Source organism: Phoenix dactylifera, unplaced genomic scaffold, assembly GCF_009389715.1.
Source record: "Phoenix dactylifera cultivar Barhee BC4 unplaced genomic scaffold, palm_55x_up_171113_PBpolish2nd_filt_p 000046F, whole genome shotgun sequence".
Lineage (NCBI taxonomy): Eukaryota > Viridiplantae > Streptophyta > Magnoliopsida > Arecales > Arecaceae > Phoenix > Phoenix dactylifera.
Window position 1 is genome coordinate 2436310 of NW_024067669.1, and position 27356 is coordinate 2463665.

The 27356-nt window shown below is 38.4% G+C and overlaps 3 protein-coding genes across 6 annotated transcripts; 1 reads left to right on the forward strand and 2 right to left on the reverse strand.

The window, feature by feature from the left end:
- The first annotated feature begins 503 nt into the window (after nucleotides 1–503).
- On the forward strand, nucleotides 504–9542 carry LOC103712167 (two-component response regulator ORR24). Of its 2 annotated transcripts, XM_008798617.4 has the most exons (7): nucleotides 504–968; nucleotides 1316–1468; nucleotides 1765–2154; nucleotides 2321–2397; nucleotides 2805–4073; nucleotides 6342–6434; nucleotides 8607–9542. In XM_008798617.4, the coding sequence occupies exons 1-6, from the start codon at nucleotides 824–826 to the stop codon at nucleotides 6384–6386; spliced, it is 2079 nt and encodes a 692-aa protein (XP_008796839.2). In that variant the 5' UTR covers nucleotides 504–823; the 3' UTR covers nucleotides 6387–6434; nucleotides 8607–9542. The 2 variants fall into 2 exon arrangements, with proteins under 2 accessions (XP_008796839.2, XP_038971972.1); XM_039116044.1 differs by lacking the exons at nucleotides 6342–6434; nucleotides 8607–9542 and adding an exon at nucleotides 5570–6332.
- A 277-nt stretch (nucleotides 9543–9819) lies between these two features.
- On the reverse strand, nucleotides 9820–20253 carry LOC103712187 (calmodulin-binding protein 60 E-like). 3 transcript variants are annotated; one of them, XM_039116046.1, is made up of 9 exons: nucleotides 19854–20253; nucleotides 18269–18467; nucleotides 15819–16543; nucleotides 15652–15727; nucleotides 14456–14514; nucleotides 12194–12687; nucleotides 11929–12089; nucleotides 11597–11800; nucleotides 9820–11333 (listed from the first exon to the last, which is right to left on the reverse strand). In XM_039116046.1, the coding sequence occupies exons 3-9, from the start codon at nucleotides 15944–15946 to the stop codon at nucleotides 10701–10703; spliced, it is 1755 nt and encodes a 584-aa protein (XP_038971974.1). In that variant the 5' UTR covers nucleotides 15947–16543; nucleotides 18269–18467; nucleotides 19854–20253; the 3' UTR covers nucleotides 9820–10700. The 3 variants fall into 3 exon arrangements, with proteins under 3 accessions (XP_038971974.1, XP_038971975.1, XP_038971973.1); XM_039116047.1 differs by having other exon boundaries at nucleotides 12194–12684; nucleotides 18269–20253; XM_039116045.1 differs by having other exon boundaries at nucleotides 18269–20253.
- A 5200-nt stretch (nucleotides 20254–25453) lies between these two features.
- Nucleotides 25454–27019, reverse strand: LOC103712200 (probable CCR4-associated factor 1 homolog 7). Its single transcript, XM_039116048.1, has 2 exons — nucleotides 26629–27019; nucleotides 25454–26418 (listed from the first exon to the last, which is right to left on the reverse strand). The coding sequence occupies exon 2, from the start codon at nucleotides 26359–26361 to the stop codon at nucleotides 25549–25551; it is 813 nt and encodes a 270-aa protein (XP_038971976.1). The 5' UTR covers nucleotides 26362–26418; nucleotides 26629–27019; the 3' UTR covers nucleotides 25454–25548.
- Nucleotides 27020–27356: the final 337 nt, after the last annotated feature.

Below are 27356 nucleotides of genomic sequence, written 5' to 3' on the forward strand. Positions count from 1 at the left end.
ATATCTCATATGTAGCACTTAATAGTTTCATAATATTTTTTCTCTCACAGCCGCATGCATTGCATGTGTGCATGATGCTAGTGCTATTTTCCTCCATGTTTACGCTCTTTTTTATTTCTTAATTTTTCTGGCGTGTACTTACACGGGAGTTGTTTGAGCTGCTGTCGTATCAAAAAAAAAATAAAAAAAAAATAGTGCTTTTAAGCATAAGATCATAAAAGAAAACAAAATAAAAAGAAAAGTTTTTCTATCTAAAACTCAATCAGAACTAAAACATAATATTGATATTGAAAACACCAAAATTAATTAAATGGGGACAATGCCTACCCCTCCAATTTTTTTACCTCATTTAGCTCCTTTAGGCTATCGTTTCCCATGATTTCCTGAGAATTATTTCCATTGTTGATTGATGGCAAATAGAAAACTAAGTAATAAATGTTAAAATAGAACAAGGAAAGCTAAGTTTCCATTTTCGTGGGTGCATGCATTGGGCCCCCTTTCCATTCATCCCTCCCAATACGAAGCTCTGTTCCTCTTTTCCCCCATTCAACCTCAAATATTCCCTTCTGTCAACCCTTTCCCTCTCCTTCGCCAGCCCATCTCTCCTCCTCCGACTCCCTTCAAAGCAGCCGCCTTTCTCCCTCCCCTGTTTTTGTTGTCTCCCGGGTGCTTTCACGCTGTCTTCTCTCTGCCACCAGTCTCTGTTGTAGGATTCAAGTAGGCTATATTAAAGTGGCTTTTGAGGTCCCTGGGGAGTTTTCTTGTTGGGATTCTTGCCAAGGATTTGGTGCTCTGGTCGTCTGCTTCTCTCTGGGCTGAAAGAATGACAGAAGAAGAGGGGAGGAGAAGCATGGAGGAGGGGGAACCCACGGACGAGTTCCCTGCGGGCATGCGTGTTCTCGCCGTCGATGATGATCCCACTTGCCTCAAGTTGTTGGAGAATCTGCTCCTCCGCTGCCAGTACAATGGTTTGTTCTCATATAATCTTTCCGTTTTTTCTCCTTTTATTTCTTTTTGGCTTTCTACATATAACTGTTGGTTGATTTCCTTATCACAGTTTTTCTCTATGGAAAAAAAAAGTTTAGTTTTTGATCGTATTTGAGACTCTTCTCATTCGTAGTTCACCGAACATTTATTTTTTCTTTTCTTTTTTTTGTTATTTTTTCCTTTGTTTGGATCAAAAGTTTTGATTTTTAATGTGATTATCTATAAGACTTGGAACAAAGTGGACTTTTTTGAGAAGAATGTTTGAGTTTTTGTTTTTAGAAAAGAAAAGAATTGGGATTTAAGGAGACATGGATTTATTTTCCTTCAGTTACGACAACCACTAAGGCGACCGTCGCTTTGGAGCTATTGAGGGAGAACAAGGACAAGTTTGATCTGGCTATCAGTGATGTCCACATGCCGGACATGGATGGTTTCAAGCTTTTGGAGCTCGTAGGCCTCGAAATGGACCTCCCGGTTATTAGTAAGTCTCGAGTGCTATTCTTTATTCCTATATTTCTGATTAAAATGAAGGCTAGTCTCTTCCTTGATTGGTTTCATTTGTAATTTGGACGCATATTTTTTCCTGAGAATATATGTAATTACAAAGCGTTGAAAAATTTCATCCGAATTTTTTCAACAAGAATCTTACTTTACCCCCTATTTGTTTTGGTTTTGTCGCATTTGATACCTTAATGAAAGAAAGAATAGAATCTCTTCTATATTGCATGAAATTCAAAAAGCAACTGATGATGGAGTCTGTGCTAATCTGCAATCCAGTGCTGTCTGCCAATGGTGATACCAAAGCTGTGATGAAGGGAATAACTCATGGTGCTTGCGACTATCTGTTGAAGCCCATCCGGCTTGAGGAGGTCAAGAACATCTGGCAGCATGTAGTAAGGAGGAGAAAGTTTGATGCGAGACATAACAATAATGGGGACAACGGTCCTAGGGCCCAACTACCTAATTCTGAAAGTGTACAGGGGCTTGGTGATTCTAGTGATAAGCCTAACAGGAAGAGGAAGGACCAGAATGAAGAAGATGATGAAGCTTCTGAGGAAAACATTCAAGAGAATGAAGATTCCTCCACCCAGAAGAAGCCAAGGGTCGTTTGGTCTGTTGACCTACATGGCAAATTTGTCGCTGCTGTTAATCAACTGGGAATTGACAGTAAGAACATTCAACAATAATTTAGTTCATTTGGTAGAAAGAAAACATAAAGCTTGTGTTTCCATAATAATGCCTTTATTAATCTTTTGATTGGATGGACATCATAATTTTCTAAATGCCATTGTCGCTTTAGTTCTAAGCCCCATTTTGTTGTTTCTCCTAACAGAGGCTGTACCCAAGAAGATATTAGATCTCATGAACGTTGAAAATTTAACGAGAGAAAATGTTGCTAGCCATCTACAGGTTAGGCTTTAATTTTCAGTCAATTGCTGGCATATGTTTCTTTCTAATATTTGGTACATTATTTGAGGATGCATTATGCCATTTTGAATATTTAATTCGATTAACGCTAGAACACTTTGATCGGAAGCTATTTACACCTTAGCTCAAAGCCAATAAGGACTCTCCTTCTTTGGTGATTTCCTGATAATTTTCTGGTGAATGGATCTACTTGTCCATTTGATGAGTTCCTTTTAGAATGGTTGTAAAAGTTGTAGGCCATTATTTAATCAAGGGTAAACTTTTAGATGTTTAAAATAATCCAATCAGGCTGTCTTTTAGAAATGCATCCTTCCCCTCCCTATAATCAGTTGCTCGTCTGCATGTTTGTTTTCTTGCTGAATGGCTGAATTTCCATCTTGTGATTGCAGAAGTACAGGCTCTACCTGAAAAGGCTCAGTACTGTGGCAAACCAGCAAACTAACATGGCCTCTGTTTTAGGAGGTAGAAACTCCTCTTATACTAATACGAGTTCATTGGATGGTTTTAGAAATTTTCTTGCATTTGGGGGATCTAGACAGCTACCAGCCCTTACATCTTTTCAACCAAATGTATTACTTGGTAGAATGAATAGTTCAACTGCATTTGGAATGCATAGGTTGGTGCCTTCTCAGACAGTTCAACTTGGCTGTACACACAACAACACAAGTAATGTTATCAATGATCTATGGAAGCTTCAGGGCACTAGTCTACCTGGAAACCATCAAGGAAATTCACTTCAGGGGATACCAACATCTATGGGACCAGATCAGCTGCGACGACTCGACGTAGTGCAGGAAGCAAACAACATCTTGCCTTCTAGTTTCTCCGGCAGTGGACTGACCAATGGTCTTTGCAGTAACTCTTTCACTAATATGGCAAACAAACCTTTCTCACTGCAAGCAAATAAGGAGCAGACACATGCTGGGGAATTGGACAAATATTATTCTGTTAAAATGTCTTCCTCTAGCTCAGACCCTTTTGAGAGTTGTCTTGTGGATTCTTCTCAATTTCCCGATCTTGTTAGATGCAATACTTGGCAAGATGCTCTTCCATTAACTGATTATCGTGCAACCACTTTGCCCATGGGTGCCCCTTTTGGTAATAACTGTTCACCTCCTAGCAATGTTGGAGGCAGTGTTCCTTCAACAGTCTCAAATATGGACAGTGATATTTGTGGTCAATCTTCCATCCATGCTGCAGTGGCGCCTATGCATGGCTTGTTGATAGGCAATGATGTACACAGCCGTGTTGGCTCACTTGGTGGGAGTATGATGCCTGTTCCAATGGGTGGTTACGAAGACCCAAAGTTCCCCGACTTAAGTAGCTTAGACAAATCTAAACAAAAATGGGAGGAACAGAAACAGAATCATAGCTTTAATCCCAATGCCCTATTCAGCTCTTCCTTAAATTCTTCATTGCCCAATCTTCATGGAAACGATCCTATTGCCAATCAGATATTGAGCAGTGCCATTGGTAACAAAAAGATGGATACAGATGAGATTGGACAAGCAGCTCTCAACGCTCGGGACCTCGCACAACAGGGCAGTATCGATAAGTCAACAGCTAACGGACAGATGGCTTATGGGGATGAATATGCATTGGAGACCACAAAGTCGCACTGTAACTTCAGTTCTGCTGATTGCAGCTATAGTGAACTTGTAAGTGCCATGATTAAGGCAGTGTGATCAATTTTGTTTCCCTTAAAAAACCTAGTAGTCCATTTCTTATCTCCTAACCAGAACTTTCAAACCATGGTTGAATGTGGGGAGAAAAGATGATTGGAGCTATTCTAAATGATTTCTGGTTGTTGTTTTATTCTCTCAAACACAAATTTCTAGCTCTCATCTCTTTCTTAGATTTAGTTGCTTCATCTTTTTCCGTAATATGAATAATGTTTTGCATTGACAAAATCAATTTCTATAAAAAGTCTCAATATGTATCCTTGTTATAGATATTAGAGAATCCAAGTTATATCCTATAGTTCACATAGCACCATATAAGTGTCAATTTAGGATTATGGGCCAAAAGTGTGGCATATATATGACTTGCAACATTGAGGTTACGTTTTGCTATCGAATCTGACTTGAAACATTCAAAACATTTTAACTTTGATGGAAACCATTGATATTATCAGCACAAAGTTTTACTTTTGGTTTGACCTCTCTTATTTCGTGCAAGAATTTAATCAACTACTAACTAGAAGTTTTACTTTTTAAAAATAAAAATTTCCACTGATAATGATTTCTACTATATCTTAAAGTGTCAACACTCATGCATGTGTTCAAATCTGTGTTAACTACATGTTTGTGTCTGGCTCCTATAATCCTTATCAAATATGTATACAAATTGAATATGCATCAGACATGGATACTTGTCATTATAAGTTTTCTAATTGCAGCTTTTGCATTTGGTAGAGAGCTGTGGACTCCAACAAAGAGTTCAATTAGCTATAATAATGCTAAAAGTGAGCTTTTCTTGTTTTAGAGATTGGTCAAGAGTGTAAGTGTTAAAATAACTTTGCAAAACATTATTTTCCTAAAATTCTTAAGCTAATTAGGAAGTTTGGATAAGAAATATGCATAGCGGAAGACCTTAACCAATAATAGTTTTTAACAATTTCTTTTATAAAATATTTAAATATATAAGTAAAGCTTTTTTCTTGTGCATTCAACATTTCCATATCTCTTTTTTGTTCTCTCCTTGCTGACTAGATTTATGGACATCTATCTAGATCCACTTCTCATATCCATGCCTATTCTTGGACAATTTATTTTCATTACTTAAAATACACGCATGCTAGTAGGTATGAGTTTCAGCGGTAATGCATGTAGAGTATTTGTTTAAGTTTGGAAGGCATGGTGAATTCAAGATGCCTTTGGTTGGTTGCACTTACTATGTCGTACTTATTGATATGTTTTTTTCATTAGCTTTTATTATAGTTCAAGGATCAGCTGTGCAACTGATATGTAGATTATTGGAGAAGCTTAGGGTGTTTTTGGTTGCCAGGAAACCTGTGGAAAATGAAATGAAAATGAAAACCTCCTTTATGAAAAGAATTTTTTTTTGAAATATAGGAAAAGGAAAATGAAAAATAAAGAAGAGGTGCTAATTCTCTTTTTCTAAGTGGGCCTTTGATTCTGTCTTTCATTTTCAGGAGGTTCTTTTGGAAAATGGAAAGTTCTATTTTCTCTGAAGTATAGAGAAAAAGGTTTTCCAGATTGATACATTTTCTGGTGAACAAAATAGATCGGACACTGTTTTTTGCTGAAAGATACAGTTTCCATGCTGTTTTTCTTGCAACAACACAGATCCTAAGAGGAAAAGGCAGTTGGTGGTGGTGTTATTAGGCAATCAAAATTATTGATCCAAAGGTCAGAAATATCAAAATTTTATTGACAGATAACCAATGATTGGGCAAGAATATATTTTATAAAAAGGTTTTGCACCATGACCTTGTCTTTCGTTTTATTTCTTCAGCATGCATCAGCATTAGACAGAAAGAGAGGTGAAAATGTCCTAAAAAGAAGTCAAGAATGGAGGAATCTTTCTTTTTGTTATTTTTATGGATGGAATGCAAACTGTTCATGGTACATATTAGAGGCATAAGCTGCTCTCCATTCTGAGATGTTCCGTTATCATAGTTTGTCAACCAGTAGTTGATGCCTTTATCATGCATTTTGGATTTTCATCTCAGTAGTTTCAGAAATTTCGTCTATAGTTTAGCACAAAGATTCTTCTACAGATTGCTTATCCATAATAAATTTAGATTATTTTATTTCTGAGCTGAAGCTGTAGTTGTCCTGAAAAGTCTAACTAGCATTGCTTGGACTCATATATCTCAAAGTGTACATATTGACATGTCAGCAAGTTGGATACATGTCACAGTTCAGATACTTTATCAACACTTCTGATTGTTAATTTTAAAGGTTGATGGAGAGTGGAATGCTTCCAACAATAAGTCCAGCACATGACATTAGAAGTAAGCTTTTTTGGCATTTGGAGCCTGGTCACGGACGGAGGTATTTACGAAACTTTGTAATGTTGCATATCTTGTTTCCTTTAGTTAATCTTGCAGAATGAGACGTGTACTTTGATAACAAATATTTTTGTAAGCCATACAATACTAACCTTCTATTATCATATTTTTAAGCATTTATTGATAACATTCTATATATCTTGCTAATGTTTCTTATGATCATTCTTGATGCTAAACCCTTTAATTCTAACTCTATAAAGCAAACAAACAATATTATTTCAAGTTTTGTAATTTTGTATGTATGACAGCTCTTTAAGATCTTGCAAGCATCATCAATTTACTAGTGCTACACATTTTGACATACACATCAAACAAATTAAAAGTATTGAAACTTTTGAAATGAATAATAGTATTTAAATTAATAATTTATTAATGTTTGTTTTGATGTAAATAATTTATTAATGAGTTGGCACCAAGAAAGTAGTGCTTTATCCTGTCATGGAAATAGGCTTATTCTTCATGACAAGCCTTTTCGTTAGCAATCAATGAACTTCTCCCTTCAAATTTATAGAGCAGATAAAACACCTTAATATATTTTCAGTTCATAGTATCAAAATCTAATATAATTCTTAGTTAAAATCATTGTTTTTCTAAATGCATTCTTGCATGTCCTTTTTTACTTTTCCTCTTTCTGAATGAGACACTTAGATATGCATACAAATGTGACACGAGTCTGTGTCTATGCAACATTACATGCCCCTATTTTCTAGTGCAGTAATTCTGAATGAGTCCATTGTACTTAACAGCTATTTGAGCATATTGTAGTGATGATGTTAACAATCTGTAGAGTCTAAGCTACTGTATTGAATAGGTCGGTGCGGAGAGCCCAATAAGATTTGAGCTGTGAGGATTGTATTTTGCAGAGGATTGGTTGCTTTATTGGCTAGAACTGGTGTTGTTGGCATGAGGTATTGAGATGAAAGCTTGAGTGGCTCTGGTCAATGCCATTAGTTGTGGTTGGGTGGATGCGTTAGATACATCGGGATCGTACGCCTTCTAAGAACTCGAGTCTGTTGGTGAGGAACCCAGCTAGAAGATGAAAAATCGATACCATGATGAACAAAGCTAGATGATGAGAAATCGATACTTTCTGGATTAAGATAATACTCTTGAGCTTCTAGGGTTACAAAAAAAGTTGAATGTGGACATCAACCCCTTGTGCTTGGAAAAAGGAACATAGTGGTGCTCCAAACCTAACGTAACACCATAAAATAATATTTTCCATTATTAGCATAATAAAGATAGAAGTGAATAAGAACGATACTGGAGGCAGAGCTGAGAAAACTAAATCTATATGAGAAACTGCTAAAATATATACAAGGACAAGGGTATTGAAAGGGTAAGAGTGTGGATCATGTGCGACCTAAGGAAAGGCCCAATGGCTCCAGTGAGATGAGACTTACCGAGTTTTCCACTGCATAATATAGGCAAATATAATTTGAGATCATGCTTTTGTTCACTTTACACATTTTAAAACCTGGAAAAAACTCTGAAGCAGCATAACATGCTTATTTTTTTTATGAGTGAAAGGGGGCATAATCTGCATCTTTAGGATGGACATTTTACTTCCCTGAACAGAAGAATCCCCCTGTACCGGTAGTCTCAAGAACTGCTGCAAATCGTGTTATTGCAGATTTTTATCTGGTTTTATCTTCACTTGCCATTAATTAGTAAAAAAAATTCTTTCTATTAGACATATACAAATTTGAACTGCACAATATAGTAGCTGGACATTAGTTGTTGATTCTAGGGTCCTTGTAGTACTTGCAATAAGTTGACTTATTTGTTGCCCATGTTCCTTCTCATATATCCCAATACATACCGACATTTGAACATGGGAGCAAGACTTGCAGTCAATTGGAAAGCTGAAAGATATGGTGAGGTATATCTAACCACCCAGATATAAACATTTTCAAGTTGACTTCCCAAAACTAAATCCAATTGTTGGATTCTGTAAACCACCATAATGAGTTTGTTGTGATCAAACTGCGTATCTCTAAGATTCCCACCATTCGTCTCTCTGTTCAGCATTGTTTATTGCAAATCTGAATAGCTTGCAATTGTTGATTTCAATTTTAGAATAAGTATCTGTCCATATAATTCACAGAAGGTAAGATATGTTTATGTAGCTAATTGCATTATATTTGTGTTGCAGGAGCTTAACATTGTCAAACGCTTGAACTCATGGATGGAAAGTTAGAATATGAATGTGAAAGTGGAAGTGAAACTCTTTAGTTTGAGAACTAATGGGTCATCGGTGCTTGGTTTGTGCATAATTTATAAACATAGTCTATACTGTTATGCAGTCCCTATTTTAAAAGGTCGTATTTGCTGTGGTCGTGTTAGTTTACCTTTTCTTTCTCTAGGAGGCTCAACATATGTGTATCAAATGACCACTCGACGTTGCATCAACCTTTTGTACTATGGGCCTTTATGACAGTATGAATAATACTTCTTGTTACAATGAAATGGGCTGGTCTTCATGTTGGAGGAGGATCAGAGTTCTGTTGAAACCTCTCTATCTAATTTGGAACTGATTGTTCTGTTCCCTGCGATCACAGATTTCGACTGCTTAGTATTCTGGAGTAGGTAGCAGAAGACGGTTGCTTTATTTTCGGAGATTAAAATAAAAATAGACTCGTCAATATTTATTATTACAATCTTTAAAATTTCCTTTTGTTATTAAATTATTCAAGGACTAATCAAAAGCTTGAGTATTGTGTTCAAGGATAGTTTATGAAGAGTTGCATAATTGAATAACTAATGTTTGTGTGGTGCTGCTAATTGCAGTTGTTCTCTCTCATTCTTGATGTTAATGACCGTCTCAAGACATTATTTTACATTCTTAATTTTCAACTTTTAATTGTTCTCATCTTCCTTTTAACTGTTGATAATTTTTTGTCAAATTTTTGAGCAAACAATTTGCTAAGTTTCCATTCTTTGCTTAAATTTAGAAATTTCTGTCTTTGGTGAATAATTCTTAGAAATGTTTGGTGTCGAATTGATGCCACGGCTAGTGATGCTAAGTGGCGATGGATCAGGTTAATGGCTTGCCCCACGGGAGCAGGGTTGCTAGATTCGCAGGAGACCACAAGGGATGTTAAAATTGCAAACATCCAGCTTACGTATAAATAGAATTCTACCTCAGAAAAAAGTATGAATAAAATTCAAAGAATCATGGTATTAGATTTCTTTAGTAAGTTTAAGAAATGTGATCAAAGAGAAAGTCTATATGAGACAAAATAAGGCTTTAAAAAGAAAATTATATGCAAACTGTATGATTTGGTATGCATCAAATGCAAATACTAGTTGGATGATTTTCCAAATGTATGAATATTATCCATTTCATTTTTATCCCTTCATAATACTTTACCTGCAGCAACACAAACTACTTTATTTGCACTGGACTGCATTTTAATAAATCTGGATGCAAGATCTCAAGTTTTGATCAAGTCTGCTAGATACTCAAGCAGCTCTACTTCCTGACACTCAATCCATACACCTATAAACAAGATTTTTGGGCATATCTAGAAATCACTACTTTGAGTATTGTCGGTTGCTTCCCAGACGAGATGGGTGAGAGTAATGAGACCGATGACAGCCAATTACCTGCAGAATACCTAACGCCTAGAAGTCGACAAAAGCTTGATACACCTGAAAGCATTTGTTTCATCTTTCCAGATAATTATACCCAATTCAGCTCATTACTTACTGGATTCCACTTCTGCTGATTGTATCATCACTGCAATGAGATCACGGAACTGAAGCAAAATTTTAAACGATACCAAGCAATGAACTGAAATAATTGACGCCCTTGTTACAAAGCTGAGGTAGCTTCCACAGTGAAATTTACAAAGGATCGGAGCTCATAGATGCAACGATGAAACTGGCCAATAGCTACACTGAAACACCTGAAAGTTTTCAAGGTTAAGCCTCAAAACTTCAACAATCAGCAAATTCATATACCATAGCGAGAACAGAAGTCTGTACTAAATCAAAGTGATAGTATTAGGAATAGAACATGGTTTATGAGAATAGGCTCAGACTGATTGAAGGCTGACTGGCATTATCTCTAGACCACGAGTTAAGCTCATATATAGACAACAGGCTGGTTGCTGGCCATATTCTCTGGTTTCTATCATCCAGTCTTTACGAGAGGCCGTCAATGTTACCATTTCTCCCAAAGCAGACATGAATACAGAAGACTCAGATAGAAGAGAAGAGGATGATCAATACTTATCATCTTTATTCAGTCCAACTCCACCAGCTGAGCTCTCCTCTCTGCAGCTTTCTTCCTAATGAAGATGCCCCATCTGAAAGCAGCTTTCAGCTTAAGCCAACTTATCGCAGCCTTAGCGTTATTTCGGTTATGCTCCTGCCCAAACATGAACTCACTCTGGGGCTCAAAGTGAGCACTAGGATAAGAATAATGAGCCTCACCGGAGCTACCAAAACCTCCAACTCCACCTGTACTAAAGGAGCTCAGCAAACACTGCATGTCACCATGTTCTAAGATCTCCGAACTCCTGATGCGGATCTCTTCCATGTAATGATCGAAATTCTGCTCTTCTTGCACATGTGGCCAATCTCCTGAAGTACAAGCACCGCCATATGATGTTTGTGGTGTTTCAAGAGCTAGCAGGGCTGAGAGATCACTGTGAGCTCCTTCATTCTGGAGACAAGTTCCAGTGCTTGAAGAATGGTAGCCTTCTGGGTGTGCCATCGGCACGAAACGATGGCCGAGGGGGGAGTTATAGACTGTGGTGGGCGGATGTTGTGCCTTCTGACTACTTTTTTCTGAATTCAGCAGGTCTTGGCCATCATACTCTATGGCATGGTTCCAGTCATCATATGCTCTCTTGACTAATAGATCAACTGAGACCTGTTTTAGATTGTACTTTATATCACATGAAGGAACCATAAACATAACTTTCATATTGCTTAAAGTAAACTAATTCCAATATTCCCAAAAACACATGCTAATTGATGAAAATAAATTTTTTTCACAGTTTAAAGATGGCAAAAAGTGGGCAATAAAACATAATTCATGAAAGAAACAAAAATTAAAAAAGAGAAAAACATAATGACCAATCCATGTGATGTAGCCTTTATCGACAGTCTCATTGATAAGCAGCAGCGTGATACCTTTTGATCATGAGAGAGTGATTCAACAGAGAGAAACTTGCCATTTGAAATAAGTCCCCTAAGCTCATAAATGTGGTTAAAAACAGCTCCACTGCTTCTTATTTCATCAGAGTAGTATACATAAAGCTTCCCACTTAGGACACAAGTCTTGGCATGCTCCACTGTATTCTCCCACATCCTATTGGACACCGCACTTCCAAGTATCTATACAGTCAAAGCTCCACAAACAATTTGTAAGCAAATTCAATGGAATTAAAAGGAGCAAATTGGTGATAAGAAGAAAAGTGGAGAGAACATGAAAGGAATATTAGAAAGTGAAAATGGGTCCTCACATTTCTTAATCTCTGCGGATCTCTGACAAGAAATTGGAGGAAATCTTCAACAGTTAGTATATTGGCATTAACCAACTTCCTGTGCAGTGCTCCATCCTTCGCTATTCTATCCAATCTCCATACCTCATCGTGTAAGGCAGGTGGGTAGTGTTTCTTGTATACTATAATGATGACAGCAAAAATCAAATCATGATGCATTGAAAAGATTTAAAAAGAGTATAAAAGAGATGATATAACGTTTAGAAAGCAGAATACAAAAGCTTACATTCTCCTCTGTGATCTTTTACGGTAAATGCCTCAGTCTTAGCCTCACGAATGCGAATGCCATCGCAATAACCATCAGCCAGTTTCAAACCAAGTCTAAATTTTCTGCTCCTTATCCAGCTAGAATTGTCTGTGAAGATCAATTCTCCCAGTGTGCCAACTCCTTCTTTGAGAGTTACCTGCAAGTCACCAGTGAGAAGTGGCCTCTTTCCTTCACGCTCCTTCACCTCATAGCTTTCAAAGTGCTCTTGGGACCAATCATCATCGGCTTCATCATTGAAGTCACCTTCCAGCACCACTACATTTAGTTTAGCCATCGATTCGGGCCCCGAGACAATCATGCCAGTGTTTGCATCCAGCAACACAACATGGATCGCTGCACCCCGTTCCCCCTCTACCTTACCTCCAGTGAATAGGTGAGGGGGCATCCTTGATCTGAAATGAAGTTGCAGCTTCCTCCCACCTGGTCCATCTATTCTCTGGGGAGAGGACCTGCTGAATTTGACAGTAGTTTAAATTGTCAGATGTTCCTAATAGCTAAAAAGCATTTTCTCTCCAAAAGAGCTGTAAAAACTAGAATAAAAAGTTTCCTACTAAGTAAACAAAATCACACTTTCCTCCATAGGCCCATCTCTGTAAAAAAGCGTTCTTCTCTCAGATCATAAAAAATTCTTAAGAAACACTAAAAGAGTTTGTGAGTGGGGATAAAGTCCATATATTAGCATGAACAGTAATAATGTTGTGGGTTGTCATTAGAGTTTTCGTACAATCAGAAGCTTCTAATATGACAAAGGAACCAATGATATTCATAAAATTGATATTACAAATGTCCTATGAAAGTAAGCCCCAATGAACGAGACTCCTGCCACTGCTAGGTTTGGGAAGTGTTAGATGGATGCAGTCTTACCCCTGCATATGGAGAGGCTATTTTCGTATTTCAAACCCATGATACCCAGATCAAAATGGAGAACCTTACCATTGTGCCAGAGCCCGCACTCTTGTTACAAATGACCTCTTCAAGTATTAAAATGAGAAAACTGTCCTAATAACGTATTTCTTTCTAAAATATTAAACATTTTTATGAAATGATTTGTAGGATTGCTTTGCAATTGCAGCAACTACCTCATTAGTTTGCCCTTTTCTTGCTCGCATTACCCCTCTCTTGTATATAAGATTTCCTGTTAAAGGATGGCCATTAAACTAAATAAAAATCTATGATCTTGATGAAGTGCCACAAGCAGGTGATTACCAGGTATTATTAAAGGTTTGAACATATCATACAGTGTAACTAAAGACATGTACAAGGGACTCATAGCAAGATGAAATCTTGTCAGAGTGCTGTTTAGGTGTGCATACAAAGGTTTGGACTCAGGTTCTCATCTCCCTGCGGTTGTCACAGAAGGAGAAAATTACAGAGGAAAAGTTGGATCACGGTAGAATATGCCATTACTGCGATGCAGCAGACTTTATATACACAATGTCTGTGATCACCTATGGTTGACAATTCTCCTATCTACATGTACAGAAAAATAATATGTGAGGAATATTTACAGAACTCTTTTTTTTTGTTTTTTGAGGGAAGAGAAGGAGACCCAACCACTAGGTCCAAATTCTTAAACATGCACCAACCAAGACTCGAACCGAGAACCTTCAACTGCTAGGCGGAGAGGTATAATCACCGAGGCAACTCTCAGTTCATATATTTACAGAACAATACTTACATCAAAATTGGTATTTATAACAAATAGAACTGACTATTGATTTTTAGGAAGATGGTTCATGGTTTCTATTGTCTCAATTGACATTGTATTAGGTATTGAGATTACAAAAGTAGTTATTGTCAGATCACAACTAAGGAACATTGCAAAAGGAGATAGTATTCTATTGCTAAGTTGAACCAAAACCAATATATATATATGCAGAATTACAAATTGCAATGAGTCCTGAGTCTAAACCATAGGACCCCAGATATCAAAGTGTTGTTATTGCTATAAATTTGGCTCTACAATGAAAAGTATCAAAAGCTACATGAAGACTTCATGAATACACAGCAGCAAGAGAAAACGTGGAGATATTATGGGCAACATATAATGGAAGGATCTAAACAGATAAGACCAAGCTATGGAGTATGCTCCGTGGTATGCAATTAGCTTGTCAACTTATTACATTCTGATACAAACTTATATACACCACCGTGACTTGATACATGATAATTTTTTGTGATTGGTTGACATTATTTATATTAAATAATTAAATATCCCACCTTCCAGTCAGCTTGGCACAGCTTAATTTTGTCAATGCACGCTCCACTTCTTCACTGACCTGTTGTTCCATGTGAAATGCAATAGGATAAGTAAATATGAGAGCAAGCCCCAATTCCTATTTAGATCAACAGATAAATAACCTTGATAATCTAATTTCTTTAGAGAAGAAATTATTATCTATGAAACAACAAATTAAAATATTCAATACTTTATCCAGTATTCTAATTTTATCTTCTAAATTGCAACATGGAATTTGGCAGGATGCTACGAACACATTCCTGCCATAATGTCCGTACATTTTTATCATTCCTCTCCCAAAAGTGTGCATCTTTTGGACAATTTAGCTTATATTTTCACTGCACAGAGAGAACTGCAAAATGGATTTCTCCTTTTGACCGCATCCTGCAGGTAGGCCTGCAATATACTCTTGTCCAAAGGCAACTAAAATTCCATAAGTAACTGAAACCAAAACTAAACATTAAAGAACTAATGGAAGGGCTCTACTGCCCTTAAGGCAACCAAACCCTGCCTAAATTTGTCATCATGATTTGCAACTTCCAAAATAATCACAACCACATCTAAAAAGGGTGTCCTAATATAGGAGGCTCTTGCTACTACAAGGTCTAGAGAGGGTCAGATGCATGCAATCAAGCAACCCGTGACACCCATGTCACAACGAAGCAACCTTACCTTTCTACCAAGGCATGCTCTCAATCACTAACTACTATACCGGCAAGCTTCTGACTTCAGAACTGAGAAGAGAATGATGTCTAAATCCCGATCATCTGTTATGTTGATACATCCTTAAAGTATTCATGTGACCTTATTCATGTACCATTTTTTAATATGGTGTTATGTGTACTCTGCATTGCTTTATCTTGAATGCATGTTAGGTTTGATTTTAACCCACAATTGGCATCAACAGAAGCCATTCAGAATCCTTTTGAACAGCCAACAAATAAAGGAAATCCAGTACAGGCGGACAACTCAAACATGTCTTACTCCCATGAATTTACCTCCACCAACACATATGGCCATGTCAATTCTCTGAAATTGGTTGAAGTGTTCTAACAAGGTTGCAGCAACATAATTCTCAAGCAACTAAGCTAAGAAAACATGAAAGCAGCATAAGAATTTCAATACATACAACTCAAATAATAAAGAACCAAAACACGAAGGACGTTCAATAACTCACAATCCGGCGAAGAAGAGGCTCTAGAGTGGAGCAGAGCCTCTGCAGGCCATCCATCTTCAGCGCTTCTACTATAACACTGCTCCCACAAAACCACGAAATAGTTTAAAACACACAAAAATATCAATTCTCTATCTAACATTATGAAATTCAGAAGAATAGAAACTAACCCAGTGAGAGCTGGCACTTTAGGCCTCTTGGCGGCGGCGGCGGCGGCGGCTGCCGACGAGGAGGAGGTCTCCGGCGCCGCCACCTCTCTTTCCCATTCTGTGGGTGGCGGTCTCTTCTCACCCCTCATGGTACGAGAATATTACAGATTCTTAGTCTTAATCTGAGATAGTTGTTACTGCTCTGGTTGGTTACAGTGGCCGGCAGTAGCGGTCTTTGCTACTGAAAAGAGCAACAAAGAGGAAGCTTCTGGGAACAGAAGTTGAGGCAGGGACGAGGAAAGATCTCGGATCTGGGGCTCTTCTGATGGAAGCTGCGGAGAGAAGGGAAGAAGGGAAGAAAGGGGGTTGGCGTTGACCGGCCCATGTATGACACCAAAGGGGGCAACAGATTCTTGGCTTTTATATAGGGGAGGGATGAAGGATGGACCGTTGGATTTGGATGGGTGGGTCGCGATGGTTGGGACCCAGTGTGGGTGGATTTCCGCGTTGGATTTCCATCTTCTCGTTACCTCGTTCGCGCGACTTGGAGATGGTGTCGGCACAGGAGAGAGCGTGAGAGAGGAGAGTCTCCTAGGAGGTGGATACGGCATGCTCCCGAAGGGGTTCTCGCCCGCGCGAGCGGGCTGCGAGTAACCGCGTCATGGACTCTTGGCCGGAGGTTCGTGGAAACACAACGGTCCCTTCCCAGGTGGTGTGGCCCGACCGAGCGGGTACCATCAACATTGCTGTTCATGGAAACACTCATATTTTCATAGGATCTTCAAGGCTAAAACAAACTTTCCCTCTTCTCTCTTCCCTCTCCTCTTTTCTTCCCTTCCCTTCCATCTTCTTCCTCCTCTTCTAATCCTTTTATTTCCTTTGTATGGGGTGTTTTGTTCCTTAAGTTCTGTTTAATTTCTTCATGACTCGAGCATTAATTCTGTTGCGGTTTATTTAAATGGGGTTCACGGTTGAGCCCTGCACGATGTTATTCCGCAAGATTAAAATTTCTCTCCGAGTAAAAATCACACATAAGCCAGATACCGGTAAGAAGCACACCGCTTTAGTCTGGAAAAAAATGTTAATCACACTGGCAAGATACCTATGTGACATACACACATAGGCACAGAAATATGAGACTTCTAACCTTAAAAAATAAAGATAAATATAACTTAATATATTTATTTTGTTTTACCTTTCAAATAATTGATTCAATTTTGCTTTAAATTTAACCTTGCATTGGTTGTTAGATTATAAAAGTACATTCAGTTAGACAGAGAAAATGAAGCAATTCATTCAAGCCCCTTCAACTCAAACCACTTGAAAATGGGGCTGAAAACGAATTAGATATTGATATATTCATATTTGTATCTACTTTTTTCATTAAATACAAGTATAGATATTAAAAAAACATCAAAATTTTAATATCCATATTTTTTTATAAAAAAATATGGATACAAATCAAATATTAAACATATTCAAATTTATTATAAACAAATACAAATAGAATATTAAAAATATCCATATTTTTTTATCAAGCATAATAAATTTAATATTTTTTAGATATTAATCAAATTTGAGCAAAATTCAATAATATAAACTAATGATGAAGACATGACCAAAAAAAAATGAACTAAAAAATATAATTGACAAATATTTATCAGTAATAAAATCTAATAATATCATAAAAAATATACCGCTAAATATTGCTCATCACCAAAGTACACAATTTATAGGACCTCTAAATGAACGGACCCTTAAAAATTCTAATTGCTTGAAAGCAATAAAAAAAAGAGAAAAAACTAACCAAAAAAGAATTTAAGCCATGTAACATGTGCAAGGTGATTCAAAGCATTTTATTTGAATCGAATATTTTATATTTGAATTACTAACGATCATCCAATATCTAAATTCCTTTATAATTTAAATTTAATTAATCACTTACTTAATTTCTTGATTTAACTTACTTAAACTTGTCCTTTTTATATAAATAACTAAATCTGAATTTGAGAAAATCTGATATATTCCCATTTGTATCCAAAAAGTTTTTGGGCCAACTATCCGAATCTATATCCAAATCCAATTGGACAAAAAAATAGTATCCAAATCAAATCTAAATCGAAAACAAAAACGAATATAATCTGACCCACTTTCAGCCATAATTCAGAAAAATAATTATAACAAATTTAGAAAAATTGAAAAGTGAGATTTAAACCCTTTTTTTTACTTTTGTATATTAAATAATAAAACTAATTACAATAACTCCAAAGGAAAATCATGGGTCCAGTGCCTTGAACCCAACAAGTCGCAGTACATTCAAGGTAATCGGCAACCACATTGCGAAATGGGCAGCAGCGTGGTCGGTCAAGCAGGCCGTCATGCACTTAAAAGACAAGCAGGCCATCATGCAATTAAAGATTTTTAAGGTATCCATCGACCGCTAACCCAGCTTATTAGAGTGTTTGAATCACCTCAGATGCACAGCTTGGAGGGGTAGAGGACAGCCAATGCTGCAGGCACACCCTCCCCCGCTGCCCGTAGCTGGACTAACGGGACCGAGGTGGCCTGTAGAAGGGTGAAGAGCCCACCTGAGATAGCTCCCAGATGCCGTGGTTGGCAGGTATAGCATCCGATGTACACCAATATTATCATGCGAGACGAACAGCAGAGCTGCAAGAACACCAAGGTCGACAGCCATATGGTCAATTAGCGTAACAGCCAAAGCATGTTCTGAGAAATGTCGGTCTCGACGTCATAGTTGCTTAGATGGCAGCTAAGACCAATAGTTCACAGATATCCCTCATTCAAGAAACATTAAAAGATCTAATTTTTATTAAAAATACAATAAAATATACACATAACTTTTCCGCCCAATCAAACATAAGTATTCTGAAAATTTGTCATTTTTTCATTATCAACCAAACATATCAAAACTACTTTTCTACTTTTTTTTAAACATTCTCTTTCCAAAAATTATATTTTCATAAATTATATTTCTAGAAAAAAAAAAAAGCTTCCCACAAGTCCAACTCAATTCACGAATGGCCAAAGTAAGAGATGAAGTCGAAATGCTTAAAAAAAAATAGAAACCAACAAAAATACTATGAAATGTAACAAAAATATTAAAAAAAATACTATGTAGAATCATCGATCGGCTCTTATCGACCGAAAATACCATGTGAAAACCCGGAACGTGCACCAAATCGGCGAAATTTCCAATACAAATTAATAAGCTTTCCGGATTCCAATTCCCAAATGGTCCAATACATATAGATAAGGGGAAAACTACGGCGGAAAATCCCAATAAATAACAAAAGATATTCAAAAAAATAAAAAGCATCAAATATCATCAACAAATAACTGTGGTTTTCATATTATATGATAGGTTACATTAAATAAAAATATCATCATAACAGAAAATACCGGCTTCTTTATACGATTTCCCTGAAAATTTCATAGACTATGCTTAGAATGTTTGGGAAAAAAAATAAAAATATATCAGAATATAACGAATGACATACTAATACAAAAGAAACATAGGAAAAGCAGAATAAATGCAAATCCTTGTCATAACATTAAGACCTAACCCTAGAAAAAGAAATCACCGTAAAAGAAACAAAGAAACAAACAGATGAAAATAAAATAGAGGAAGGAAAAGGAGGGGGGGAGGCTCAGATTCGCCTTTGATCGATCACATTATATGATTCCCTTCCTCTCCACCCTTTTCTGAACCCCATCCTAAAGGCACGGCTGCAGCGGTTGCCTTGGCGGCCATCCGAGCTGCCCCGCCATCAGTCCATTAGGATGGAAAACAAGAAGAGAGGATCGAGGCATAGGGTTTACGCACCAAGAATCTGAGATTCTCCATCACTTACGACAATCGCTTAAAAGCTCGAACCGAATCGCAAGGATCTGGAGATAAACATTATCATCATCATCGCCTCTAAAGCATAAAGAGAGAGAGAGAGAGAGAGAGAGAGAGAGAGAGAGGGGGGAAAGGATCCGGCCAGAAGACCAAGAAAAGGAAGAGGAAGGGGGAGAAGAGGGATCTCAAACCGAGCAGTGGATGATCCAACGATGCATTGGCTCGAAGGAAGATGAATCATTCTTTCACGCGAAGGATACAACTGCGATCCGATTCCGGATCCCCTGCGGTGCTTGAGGAAGGGGAAGTGTTGTGGTTCAAATTTGGCCTGAGGGTGACCACGCCGGAGGAAGCCGAGAAGCCGCCGGCCGAGACGGAGAAATGGTAGCCCCACGCTGGGGTAGGACGATCCATTTTGCCTCCCATCAGGAAGGGTTGTGGGCATTGGTCAAGAATCATCGGCTTGGGAGAAGATAAAGACGCAAGGAGGCGGCAACCCTTCCCAAAAACCAGACCTCCATCGCTCTCCCATAAGCCTCATACTTAAACTAATGAGCCTTAGCGGAGGAACAGAGCCCCAGCCCCGGTATTTATAGTGGAGGAACCCTAGAGAAGGCCCTACAAGAGTAGAAGTCGGCAATTTTGATCCGGTTCTTTCGGCCGCGTTCGGGTCGGATGTAGAAACCGACAACCCGAATCCGACCGGATCCACGCCTGATTCATTAATTTTTCATTTTGCTTCTTATTTTTAGTTTATTAATGAAACTTAAATATATTGTCGAAATATACAAAGATGTTGCTTTTCTAATGGTTATGATCAATACTCTTTCCATGCTTGAATCAAAGCAACGCTATGATATCCAATCCGTGCATATTTTCTCATCATGAAAAATTACAATCTTGAAGATCTCTGATGCAGTGGAGGATGTTTGGACTTTGGTGTCCATTAACCCTGCCTCTTAGACATATACTAAACTATTTAATCATTTTAAATAAAAGCAAAAGGAGACTAACAAATAGCTTAAGATGATTGGCTCTGTAACCTTGTCTTCTGATTTCCAGGGTGTGTCCATCACAATAGTAATGGCCATCAACAAAGCAAGTTCAAGCAGGTATTTGAAAGGTTCACAGATACTCATTAGCATTTGCCATACACAGATATGAGACTGCAATGAGTATTACATATTCGAAGAACATGATGTAAAGAGACTGATAGAACTTCACTAACAATCAGAGTGAGTGAAAAGAAAAAAACTGGCTGATTTGAATAAGACTACTGCAGTTATTCACAGCATCCCTTCAACAATTCTACAGGTCACAACTGCAGGCATGCCCTTTCAAAGATCATAGACAGGGATCCACTTCAGTTTTTTTGTTAGATTTGCAATCAACAAAACTTTTTTAAAAAAAAAAAAATGTGAATATTCACTACTTGAACTATACGAATGCCATTGTCAGATAATTTTTTGGCAATAGATCGCCCTTATAAAGCATACAAGCTAAAAAAAATCTAATATTTCTAACTGTGTACAAACCATTTGCTGATAAAAGAGGTCTAAAGATAAAATAACTTAACTCAATTACACTGACCACTATCTAGGGAAAAAAAATTCCTATGATTAGTGATCTTGGAATGAATGGACAAGCCATCAGAAAAAACTCAGTCGGCAATACTAGCTCTCAAATCCCCATGGGCAAAATACTTTATATCCCTCGCCCAAAATCATGCACATCATTTCCTGCCCATGAATCCAAACAAAAACTAAAATAATAAAATAAAGCCTAAGCCTATGGGCAACAAGGGGAGTCGGTCAGAAAATATAGAAACTCAATAGTTACGGTTTAACCAAAAGGCAGGCATTACATACTCAAGCAAATGTGGAAAATACTTTAAAATCAAAGACAAGTGAGCTATTTTTAATTGTACTAGCTAGGATGAATGCAACTAATGATAAATGGGATGATGGAAGCACATCATAGGCACATAGAAAATTGCATGGATAAGGGAAGAACAAGAGACATTGCAGACATCATATATCATGGTAAATGGCCATCAGGAATATGGTCATAGGTAGCTGCTGAGTCAATCAAGAATAAGGATCTTTTTTTTTACTCAAATATCTCGATATTTACAAGTAATAAATCCTGCTCTCCAGCAAGGACCTTTACATGAAACCGCTGGGCAAAACCAATCCTTTGACTTAATCAAGTTATATCCTCATGTTGTGGCTGTACTCATAAAAACCTAAACATGCTGTGTCCTAAACAGATACATCAAGCAAGGTTGCAATTAAATGAAACTTACAATAGTTTACACCCTACACCCCAAAAAAACTGCAGAATCAGTGGCAATCATGCATGCTATGTATGCGGAAGCTTCAAAGAAGTAGCTTCCAAGAACTCTGAACCAGCTTCTATAAAGCTGTTAAATAAGATACCACAACAAAGTCTGCATTTGACACCTGATAGTTGTCACAAGCATCTGCTGCATTTTGGACATGAAAGAGCATATCTGTGTCTGGTTCTATATTGCACCATATCAAACAACATGAAGATACTTCAAAAATCGAAACTTGGCAAATATCAAACAACTTATGATGCAATGCACTAGTTCTTTCAAGCAAAATAACATATTATTCTATTTTGCATTTGGTTATATCAGTAGTTGTAACAACCCAGGACCTCATCGAAAATGGCTAGCCATAAGCTATTATTTGAATTTCTTGATCCTATATAAGTACCCAAGATCTACCCAGCGAATAACAGATGTAGGACTAAACACATGCACATTCTTTCCCCGTTTTAAGGCATGGCATTCTCACCAGGCTAAGAGTCTAAATCCATTCAAATCTAATCGCAAGCACCACGATCGACCTGTGGTCAGCTTCAATAAGCCCGTGCTACAGTGTTCCTTAGTTCACATGAGCCATAGGTCGAGTCTGCTCTTATACCATTTGTAACAACCCAGGACCTCACCAAAAATGACTAGCCGAAAAGTATTATTTAGGTTCCTTGATCCTATATAAGTACCCAAGATCTACCTAGTGAATAACCTATGTGGGACTAAACACACGTTCGCACGGATCCTCCAGTAGTAGCAGTAAAAAGTTCTAAGTTCATTGAAATGAAGGGTGCAGTTCCATTTGTTTAGTTTAAAATAAAAAAGGTCGACACTTCCCTGATGATGTAGACTGAGATCTTTTTTTCCTTACTTCTATAGTTTATGTTGCACTTGTGTATGTGCTTGATAACTTTATAGAAACCATAATATAAAAGTACATTGTAGTCACAATAAACATCATTGGTATCCTATCATGCTCAAAAATGACTTAAGCTTCTAAAACCATTTTAAAAAAAAATAAATCCATTTCAACCAAAGTTAATCAAATTCTAATATATTCATTTTGTACTTAAACAAAATGATTTTTCAAAGAATTTCTAGTCTAATAATTCTAGTTTTCCATAGGTGTCCATATTCCCTCTCATCATATGATCTTCTAAATTTTCTTGCAAAATTTCTAAATCAAACCAAAGTGGTTGATGAGTCATGCCATACTACCTCGAAGATGGTTTACTGTAGAAAGTGAAGATCAGCTTGGTAGATGAATCACTAGAAGATAGTTTAATGTAATCAAAAACTTGTAGAGCTCTAGTTGATAAGCTATTTAAACTTGGTAGTCTACCTATTTTCTGTCATAGTATATTATGAACCCTATACCTTGTAGTCTAACAAAGCCACCAAACAGCCACCCCTCATGTCTTCATTCAAGCCACCAATCAACTGCCTCCCTAAACCAACAACTAATGCTGAATCACTTCCTCCTCCCCATTATTGCCCACTGAACATCCGGCCTCCAAAAATGAGATCACTTTTGCAGCCAAAAACATGGATCACTTCCCTCCAAGTACACTAAACACGCCATCTAGGAATCCGATATATTTTCCAAGCCACAGTAAATCATAAAAACTTTTTACATTCTCTTCTTTTGACAAATACCTAAATAAATGCACAAAATTTACGTATCTGTCAACAGTGTCTCAAAAACTAATTACAGTGCCTTAAACACCTTTACAATCTATCCAGATACGTTCCGAATTCAAGCTCCTGAATTCAATTGCCAACACTTAATCCTAAAAACCCTAGGAATCCAGCCTACCCTTTTCAACTAATGACTGGTTTTGTCTCAACCAGTCCATTACCAATTCCTGGAGAACAGTCCAATAGAACCCCTTTAAAAGCTTGTACATTCATCTCTAATCCCAATGCCTGGAGTCTAAGACAGGCCTCCACCTTATCACTACATCAGATCTGGTTGAGGCTTGCCATTACAATTCCATCCTTAAAATACATCCCATTTACCTCCAAATACCTCTAATCCTTCATCTTGACACTATATCACTAACATGTTGATACGATCAGTTAGGAGACAGACGATCTAAGTCCACATTTAATAGATGGGTTAAAATTTTCAGGTTTTCCATATAGCAGAATTAGTACAAAGATTTGCCTTTGGACTATCCAAAACTTCTTGCATCGAGACCAGGTCTCACATATCCATCTCCATAGGCGAAATTTTAACATGTGCATATCATTCCTTTGGTCATTGAAAAAGGATCTAAACCCCATCCTAATGCTTAATTCAAGATAAAATTAATTACAACCATCTCAGTTCCCAGTCCACTTTACTGCATTATCATCTAAGCCTCACCTCTTGTTTCCACAAACTTCCTCCATCTCTAAACCCAAAAAACTACTTCCTCACACATATCTTCGCCATATAACCAATGTTCATCAATACTGACATTTTACCGATGACTTTCATCAATCCAAAGATCAAGGTGTAATAGTAGATGTTAAAAAAAATCACAGATTTAAATACCACAAAATGGGATGGTGTCATCAGTACCATACCATTCAGATGCAAAACCGGCACAAGAATGGGTGCGGGGACACTAAAACCATCCATTCCGATATGCTACCGGCCATACCAGTGCATACTGATGCATACCACACCAACCATACCAGTTGATAGTGACGGTTTTTCATTTTTTTCGATATTTTCAGTTTTGGTACATCACATCGATACCAATACTGTAACATTCCAATGGAATTACAATACAGGATTTGGTACCAGAATTTTTTTAAAAAAAAAATCTTGGTAAAACCATGCATTACATAATGGCAAACAATAGTTTTTTGCTCACAAGCACATGGAGAAATAGACTAAGGATGCCCTCTATCGATTAAAGCTGTGATGCCCAAGAAAAATATGGTAAATGCATGACCATGTCGAGCATCTCATTTAACATGAAAAGAAGAATCAACATAGTTTTGAGTTTTATTAAATTAGAGATAGCAATGTAAAATATAAAGCTCAAGAAATGAGAAGGAAAGCTTGAAACATTTAAGAGTTATACACATGCATACCTTGAATGATACAATGTTCTTTAATAGGAGTTGTTTCTATTTGATGAAGCATCTTTCAACCTCCCGACAACAGAAGAGTGGATGGAACAATAATAATCAAAAGATAATTCAGATTGCCAAACCGATGGAGCAATGATCAGAACTTGAAAAAAGACCAAGCAAGAAGACTCCTAAAGCATACCTGCCCCAACTCAAAAATCTGGAGCATCATGATGATTTACCACAAATTCATGAAGAATAAATCCATGAGATGCAATCCTAAAACTCTAGCATGCACAAAAGCTATAAGATAAGGTAATCAGAACCAGCAAAGAAGCCATTGCTTCTACCAACCAAAGATATATGTAAGCAAACAGATGAGGAAAAGATCACACCAACATGTATTCACCAAAGGAAGCTTTTTTTTTCTGAAATTCATTAACTTATTTATAACATTTTCCCCTTTTCCAAATATTCTCTCAAGTCTCAAGACCATACAACAATCCAGCATAGCTCTCAATGGACCCATCAAAGTACTTCTCCTTCAACCTCCAAAAGACACGAACTGTGAGCAAGCTGTCGGAGCCCGCCTGGTGGCAGAACCCAATTCGCTCAGCATCCAGCTGCTCGGCGACCTTGTTGAGCCCCCCATAGAGATTGTTGCAGAATCTCATCAGGTGCTTGATGTCATAAACTGTAGGAAAGAACGTGCTGACGAGATCAGAAAACGCCTCTGAGGTCTCCGGGAGCCTGCGGCAAGTCAGGATCTTGAGGAGGTACGCAAAGTCATACGCGCCATGGAATGCGATCCACTGGACCGAGTCATTAAGCACGACACCGGAGGACATGAGGAGCTCGGCGAAGCGGAGGGCGTCAACCCCGCACTCCCGGTTCTTCTTAAAGTCAATGCCGGAACGGCGGAGAAGGTCGATGGAGTCGGGGTTGGCAACGTCGTGGTCCACGTCGAACTCCCGGAAGTTGAACTGCCATACGCATCGGCGGCCGCCGCCGGAGGGGGAGAGCGGGAATCTGCCGGCGGCGTCGGAGAAGGTGAAGCCGATCTGGATGAGGTGGAGGAGGTCGACGTTGGCGCGGAGGGTCTGGTAGTTTTTATCAGCGATGTCCTTGAAGGCGCGGACGGGGGTGATCGCGACGCCGGGGAACTCGGTGTCCATGGCCACAAAGGGATACTGGTCAACGATGTCTCGAATCACAGTTATCTCAGCCTCGAGGTTGTCCGCCCACACCTCCCGGATCTCGACGGCATCGTCGGTCTTCGCCGGAATCGACATCAAAGCCTCGAATCCCTCGGAACTCGAAGCCACATAAGAAAACCTAGCCGACGTCAGGATCGAAGAAGCCCTCGATCCTGAGGAAGACGGATCGAGATCCTAAAATCGGGGGCGAAGGAGCGAGATCTAATGTCGAATCTAGAGAAATCGAAGGAAACTGCGGATTTAGGCTGTAATTGGATGGGGGATGGGGGAAACTGCGGATTTATTTCATTAAATGAATCCCTCGGAACTCGAAGCCACATAAGAAAACCTAGCCGACGTCAGGATCGAAGAAGCCCTCGATCCTGAGGAAGACGGATCGAGATCCTAAAATCGGGGGCGAAGGAGCGAGATCTGATGTCGAATCTAGAGAAATCGAAGGAAACTGCGGATTTAGGCTGGAATTGGATGGGGGAAGGAGGAAATTTGTGGGAAATTTAGAGTTTCTGAGATCTTTTTCGAGGGCGGAGAAGAGAGGGGGAAATGGGCAGAGGCGAGTTTTTTTATTTATTTCTGAGGTCGAAGAAGAGGGGGAAGGAGGAGACGCGTTTCCGGCTTTCCGCCCCCCTCTTGGCTTTCAGGGTCTAATCATCCGGGCGAAGAAGGGGGAATTTAATAGAGAAAGGAAAGCGAAACAAAGAAAGCAGGGAGAGAGAGAAAGAGGGGAGGAGGAGGAAAGGTAGAGGTGGTTGCCGCGGTGGGATGTTCCGCTGGAACTGATTAAGTCAGAGAACACGGACGCTTCGTGCACGTTTTGTAGGCTCCCGGACGCCGACCTCGTCGCCAACGCTGACCCGCGAGAAGGCGGATGGGTGTGTCGGTGGGCTTGGACAATTGGGTGTGTGTACTTTTTGTCGTATAAGAAAAGAATGTCCCTTTGCTTTGTTCTCACCGGTGGCTGGTGCCGTTCGTACACGTGGCGCATTAGGGCATGGTGTGAGACTGTGGGCCCGGAGAGTCCAGTCGGTGCGGTTGAGTTTTGTGGTCCTTTTGAGCTAGCGGGGAGCGGGAGG

Bases quoted from the DNA above. Each gene is read 5' to 3' on its own strand.
- LOC103712200 (XM_039116048.1), bottom strand. From the start codon at position 26,361: ATGTCGATTCCGGCGAAGACCGACGATGCCGTCGAGATCCGGGAGGTG.
- LOC103712187 (XM_039116046.1), bottom strand. From the start codon at position 15,946: ATGAGGGGTGAGAAGAGACCGCCACCCACAGAATGGGAAAGAGAGGTG. The intron at 12,090-12,193 runs GTAAGCTTTTGT...TCATCATTATAG, and splicing joins AAAAGATCACAGAGGAGAAT to TATACAAGAAACACTACCCA. The intron at 11,334-11,596 runs GTATCACGCTGC...AATCTAAAACAG, and splicing joins CACTCTCTCATGATCAAAAG to GTCTCAGTTGATCTATTAGT.
- LOC103712167 (XM_008798617.4), top strand. From the start codon at position 824: ATGACAGAAGAAGAGGGGAGGAGAAGCATGGAGGAGGGGGAACCCACG. The intron at 969-1,315 runs GTTTGTTCTCAT...ATTTTCCTTCAG, and splicing joins CCTCCGCTGCCAGTACAATG to TTACGACAACCACTAAGGCG. The intron at 2,398-2,804 runs GTTAGGCTTTAA...TTGTGATTGCAG, and splicing joins ATGTTGCTAGCCATCTACAG to AAGTACAGGCTCTACCTGAA.